Here is a 5,488-nt window from a genome sequence, read left to right on the forward strand (position 1 = left end):
CTGCAGAGCCCACGCCAGGAGGAGCAGAGGAGGCTGCACCAGGCATTCTAGCAGCCCAGGGGCACCCTGCCTCTGGCCAGGCTGCCCCACATGGTGCCTCGACCCAGGCCACATCCAGCCCATCGGTGCCCCCCGCCCGGCTCCCTGGAGAGCACAGCACTGCTCAGCATGGCCGTTGCACGCACATCTGCTGTGGAGCTTGCAGCGTCACACCTCCCAGAGATTCATCTCCACTGAGCGAGGCTGGCTCCAAGCTTTCATTAACCATGACAGTGGCTTCTTGTAACCTGAAGACAGGCCTGTGTCTCTGCCTGCCCAGCTGCCTCCAGGGGTATCTAGGGACATTGCACTGAAGCCCTTGCCTAGCTCCAGGCTCTGGGAGCTCCCAGGAGAGTCGAGGCACTGCTCTCCACACCATGACCCAGAGGACTGCGGAGCCTGAGGCTTGGCTCAGCCCAGGGCTGGCCTTCGGGCTGCTGTGCGAAGGGGAAAGGGAGCAGCGGAGGCTGATGGGGCACTGGAGGAACCCCCCGCCTCTCAGCCTGTTGGCTCAGGTCTGATCCAGCATGGACATCTCTCTTATGCTCCTCCTCTCATCCTCCCTGTGAACCTGTGGGCAGTGAGTGTCCACCACCCATCACAGCACTGTTCTTGCATCACCCGTTTGGGGTGTGATTAAAGGACAAATCCACACTGCTGTTTGTGTGGGTAGTGTTATGGAGAGGACTGTGACTCAGCAGTGCAGCCCAGGGCCAGAGAGGACCCATCTTCTCGTACTTAGCCTGGGGCAGCTGGGATGTTGGGCAGTGGATGTGGGAAGATGTCCAAGTGTGCTGATAGGGAGGCAGGGGCTGAGAGCTTGTCCTGTCCCAGGGTGCTATATCTCCAGGGGGTTGAGGCTGAAATCCTGTCAGCGCTCCTTGTGCTCCACGGCGATGGTCATTCCTACCTCTTCACAGTGCTGGCTGGCCTCTGCTGTCTTGGCCAGCACAAAGTCCAGGCTACACTGGTGGGAAACAGGACAGTGAGGAGGGGGGCCTGCGCTGCCAGGGGGAGCTACCCACAGCCACATCCCCACTTATGTGGAGGATCTTCTCATACGCCCTGTCCATGGCATCAAGCCTGTTCTGCAGATGGGCGATGGTCCTGTCCCTCTCTGCTAGTGCCTGGGTGGCAGTCTCCCGGGTCTGCTGGCTCTCCCAGAGCCTGGTGGCTGTGGGGTGTGGGGACAGAGGCAGGGGACACTGAGCACGTGGACACAGGAGCCTGGTACTGCGTGACCAGTGCACGGGAGGGTGCAGGCAGTATGCGGCACAGCCCCTGCACGATCCCCCTCATTCTTGGGATGGCAGAGGGCTCTGGGACAGGGGTGGGATCGCAGCATCCGCTTTGCAGTCAGCATCTCCCAAGGTTGGGGATGCACCGGGAACAGGATCAGGATTTGCCTTCAGCTGCTGCTGTACTGACAGCACAGGGTGAATGACTCCCATTCCCCTTGCTCCCTGCAAGTGCACTTTGCTGCCCTGGAGTGAATCCCATCCCCACGCACCAGCAAGGGGCAGGCATGCCCAGGGGCCATACTGAGCTGCTCCTGCAGGCTCTTCACCTTCTTCTCCACGTGCTTGTTGTGGGCTGCTGTCTGCTTTCGCCGCTCCTGGTGTTGCCTTGTCATTTCTGGGAGCCAGGGAAGGGAGAAGGGGACAAACATGGTGACTATAGGAGGGACAAGCAGGCAGTCCCTGTGCTTGGATCCCAGCACCTGTGACCAGGCGAGGGCTCCAGCAAGGCCTGACCTGAGGACTCCCCTTGCAGGGTGATGCATCAGAAGCAGCTGTGCGTGCACCCTCTCCCTGCCTGGGAGGGCTGTGACAGTGCTGGGGGGGTGGCAGGAGGGAACCCTGGAGGGAAAGTTTTTACCTCTCTATTGAGCGTGGGAGAATGAAAATGAGCACGGAGTTTTGCATGTGGCAAGGACCACAAACCTCTGGCTGAGGTTTTACCTCTGCTAAAATCAGCCCCTTCTTGAGCACTAACGGAAATGGCGAGGCAATGACTTTTGCAGGCAGGGAAGTCTCTGCTTCTGTGGTCTGCTCTACCTGTGCTGAATACAGGCATCTGGGGTGCAACAAGTCTGTGTCCAGAGCCTTTGCAGGCTGACGGCATGGGAGGGAGCAGGGCTAGCCAACAGCAGGGTGGTTTGGGGCTGAACGGTCAAGGCTTGTGGATCCTGCTGGGCTGGAAGGTGCAGTGGGGTGCAGGGTCCTTCACGCAGGGCCCTGGACCCCCCTGCCTCCTGTATCTCATCAGGTGTAGCTGTGCTGCTGCCCTGGCACAGAGTGAGCAGGGCTGGGGAGATGCGAGAGCCACAGCCAGGCTGTCCCATGGGGCCCCAGCACAATCCTTCGCCTCTGTGCTCCCAGGTCCCACTTCCAGCAGTCCCCACGATGCCTGCCCTCGCTGGGGCCAGGAAACAGCAGGGGAGGGACAGGAGAGGCACATTCCTCCTGGCTGGAGGGAGACAAAATACCATACTCAGCTGCTATGTCTCTCCTCTGCTGCTGCTTCGTTCCTTTTCTGCCTTTCCCTTTGCTCTTTGGAGGTATCCTCCTGCAAAGTGATACCAGTGCTCCCTCTCAGCAATTGGTGATCACACACTGGACTTTTGGGGGACAAAGAGGAGGCAGTGGCCACCCCAGCACATGGAGGAAAAGGCCTCTCCTTCCCCAGGAATTCAGACCCGGAGACGTAGAGCTGCTGTGCCTCTGCCAGGATGGCTGTCCTGCTAGCACCTGTCCCGGCTGCTAGCACAGACCTCAGTCCTTCAAGATAGAGCAGCTGCCTTCAAACTAATCAACTATCTGCAATGAAGGCAGGTTGTTATCTGGCCCAAAACCCGCCTCTGCCTTGCAGCACCTGAGCATCTCATTCCCGTGACGGAGGCATGGATCGAACGTGCCCTGTGCCCAGTGCAGCGCTGGGGTGGTCCGAAGTTGGCACTGAATGGGTTACGTTTGGCTGCAGGATTGCAGGACATAGCTCTGATCAGGTAGGCTGGACCTAGTCCTGCTCATGTCCCAGACTGACAGGCCCAGAGCAGCCCCAGCACGAGTCCAGCTGAGCTATGGAGGCAAATGGGGACATGGCGGGGAGGGTGACTCTCCTAGGACATAGCCTGAAACGAGCCTGGCATTTTCCTCCCTTCCTGCCCTGGCTCTCCCCTCCGGCACACTGTCCTGCTCAGCGCTGTGAGTTTTACCCTGGGGACTGTGGCTGGATTTGGTTCTTCTTGATAAAATAAGAGAAGAAGGAAAAGAGAGGATTTCAAACTGCTGTTTCTGCTCAGGACGTGATTAACCCCAAATACTTGGGAGCAAGCAGGTGAATCCTGGGTGCACTGCAGTTCTTTTGCGGATCTTGTTGTGTGATCAGGGTAGCAGGAGCCAGGCAGGCAGCGGGAGCAGGGGGCTGGTGCGTGGGGAGGCTGCAGGGCCATCTGCTGCCGGGGCAACCCGGGGATGCCTGGCACGGACATGCAGTCCTGCTGGAGGAGCTGGCAGGGAAGCAGGATGGGTCTGGAGAGCCAGGGGAGCTGGGCCTGGGTCAAGGACAACGGTGGAGGCTGTTTCCCTGTGCAGATGTGTAGGCACAGAAGCTGGCGTGCACCTTGCGTGCACCTGTGCACACGCATCTGAAACCACTGCCCAGCCACGCAGAGCTGAGCAATCGGAGGGCGTCAGCGTGCGTGCAAGCCTGGCAGCTGGCTGGCAGGCAGTGTGGGACACACAGAAGGGAAGTGGAGCATGTGCTTATGCCCAGCCTTGGGTGGCACAACCAGCGAGGGACCTAGACACTGCTCTCACCCACAACCACACCAGATGCACACGGTGAGCCAGAGGCACCCAGCTGCCAGCCACCAGGCTGGAGGGAAACGATTTCAAAATAACCAGTGTGACGTGGCTTTCTGGTGCTGCGGTGGCGAGTGACAGCGGTGCTGAGCACGGCTCCGGCCCTGGCAGGGTCCTGAGGGACAGAAGCAAATGGGAGCCTTGCAGAAGGGTGCTGGACTCCTCTCTCCTGCAGGGAGGGAACAGTCTCAAGAGAAAGCAACCTTTGCTTGAAGTCTCACACAGCCACAACTTGGCGTGAATCATGCCCAGGGAAGCAGATAGTTAGGAATGCAATTGCTCAAGCATGTTCCCTGATCTCCTTGGATTGGGGCCATGATGAATTTTACATTTGGCTGCACAGAGCTGGTGTAACCCTCCCCAGCCCTCTCCCTGGGTACTTGTGGTATCCCAGAGCTGGCCAGGGCACCATCCAGTGGTCAATCCAGCTTGACTATTAGCCAGAATCCATTAGTATCTAATGGGAAAAGCCTCCGGAACGTGGCCTAAATAAATGTTGACATATTTGAGGTCAATATAATCCTTAGGAAAATTTGCCCAGGTAATTACAGCCAGACAAGGAGTTGCCTGTCCCAGAAATATTTACCAAGCTTTACCAAAGGCAGTAAAATCAAGACAGGGAGTTTTATAACCAATCTGTGCAGGGCTTCCTTGCTATAGCTAGTGCTGCATGCTGCTTCCCACTGTCCTGCTCACCTGATGCCTCAGCAAGCCATGTGCTATGCAGGAACTCATCATGAGCCATCAGCCAACAGATAGCCCTGGTCCCCGGCAGATTCGTGGAAGAAAACAGCACTGGAGCCAGTGTGGTGTGGGACAGCACAGTGCTTTGCCATGATACAAACAGGCTGATGTACAATGTGCGTGCACAGCCAGGGCAGGGATGGGAGGAGAGGGACGGCATGTACATCCTCCCTGTTGGCAGCACCGCAGCCTGAGCACAGAGACCTGTGGCCGTGCCCTGGGCTTGCAGGGGCTGAGCAGCAGCAGCAGCAGCAGAATGTGGCACGTCCCTCCTGTGGCAGATGGCATACCAGGGCAGTGGCTTTTCTGTGCTGCTGTGGCTTTGCACACCTGGCACCCCAGGGATCCCAGCTCCTGTGCGAGAGTGGGTGCATGGGTGCCGCAGGGGAAGCAAAGGGGTGAGCTCTGTCGTGGGGTTCATCTCCAGTGTGGATTGCAGCTCCCCAGAGGCTGAGGCTGTGCTGCCCGGCCTCCGGGCCTGAGCCCAGTCTCTCTGTGCTCGTGCTCCCCAAAGTGCGGTGGGCCAGAGAGCAGCATCTGCTGTTTTGTTTTGTTATCTTTCCCTTGAAGCCTGTGCTGTGAGACTGACGCGGTGCTGTACCAGCCTCAGCTGGTTTCTTTGCAAAGGAAGTGTTCTTCTGCCTGGGAAAGGAGGCTGAAAGAGGATCTGAGGGCAGCGAAGAAACAGAACTGAACTTACTTTCGAGCCCATGTCGTAATTTTTGAAGGTTTGCTGTTGTCAGCTCTGCCAAAAGACTGAGTTACTCCCCAGTCTCCTTTTCTCTCCCTGTTCTTTTGACCACTCTCACCCCCCCCGGGCCGTGCACGCTCCCACTCCC

At 58.2% G+C, this 5,488-nt stretch overlaps 2 protein-coding genes across 2 annotated transcripts in view; one reads left to right on the forward strand and one right to left on the reverse strand.

The window, feature by feature from the left end:
* PDZD3 (PDZ domain containing 3) overlaps positions 1-264 on the forward strand; it is a 3,620-nt gene extending 3,356 nt beyond the window's left edge. Inside the window, 2 exon segments of the mRNA XM_009710207.1 lie at positions 9-59; positions 61-264. Coding sequence (XP_009708509.1) covers positions 9-59; positions 61-264 — 255 coding nt within the window.
* Positions 265-910: 646 nt separating this feature from the next.
* CCDC153 (coiled-coil domain containing 153) lies at positions 911-1,672 on the reverse strand. The gene is made up of 3 exons (XM_009710183.1): positions 1,582-1,672; positions 1,071-1,213; positions 911-1,006 (listed from the first exon to the last, which is right to left on the reverse strand). Exons 1-3 carry the CDS (start codon positions 1,670-1,672, stop codon positions 911-913), a joined length of 330 nt encoding a protein of 109 aa, XP_009708485.1.
* Between the last annotated feature and the right edge of the window lie 3,816 nt (positions 1,673-5,488).

Source organism: Cariama cristata, unplaced genomic scaffold, assembly GCF_000690535.1.
Source record: "Cariama cristata isolate BGI_N322 unplaced genomic scaffold, ASM69053v1 scaffold26190, whole genome shotgun sequence".
In the NCBI taxonomy this organism is placed as follows: Eukaryota; Metazoa; Chordata; class Aves; order Cariamiformes; family Cariamidae; genus Cariama; species Cariama cristata.

Bases quoted from the DNA above. Each gene is read 5' to 3' on its own strand.
- CCDC153 (XM_009710183.1), bottom strand. From the start codon at position 1,672: ATGACAAGGCAACACCAGGAGCGGCGAAAGCAGACAGCAGCCCACAAC. The intron at 1,214-1,581 runs GTATGGCCCCTG...CACACCCCACAG, and splicing joins GAGCCTGCAGGAGCAGCTCA to CCACCAGGCTCTGGGAGAGC. The intron at 1,007-1,070 runs GTGGCTGTGGGT...GTTTCCCACCAG, and splicing joins TCCTCCACATAAGTGGGGAT to TGTAGCCTGGACTTTGTGCT.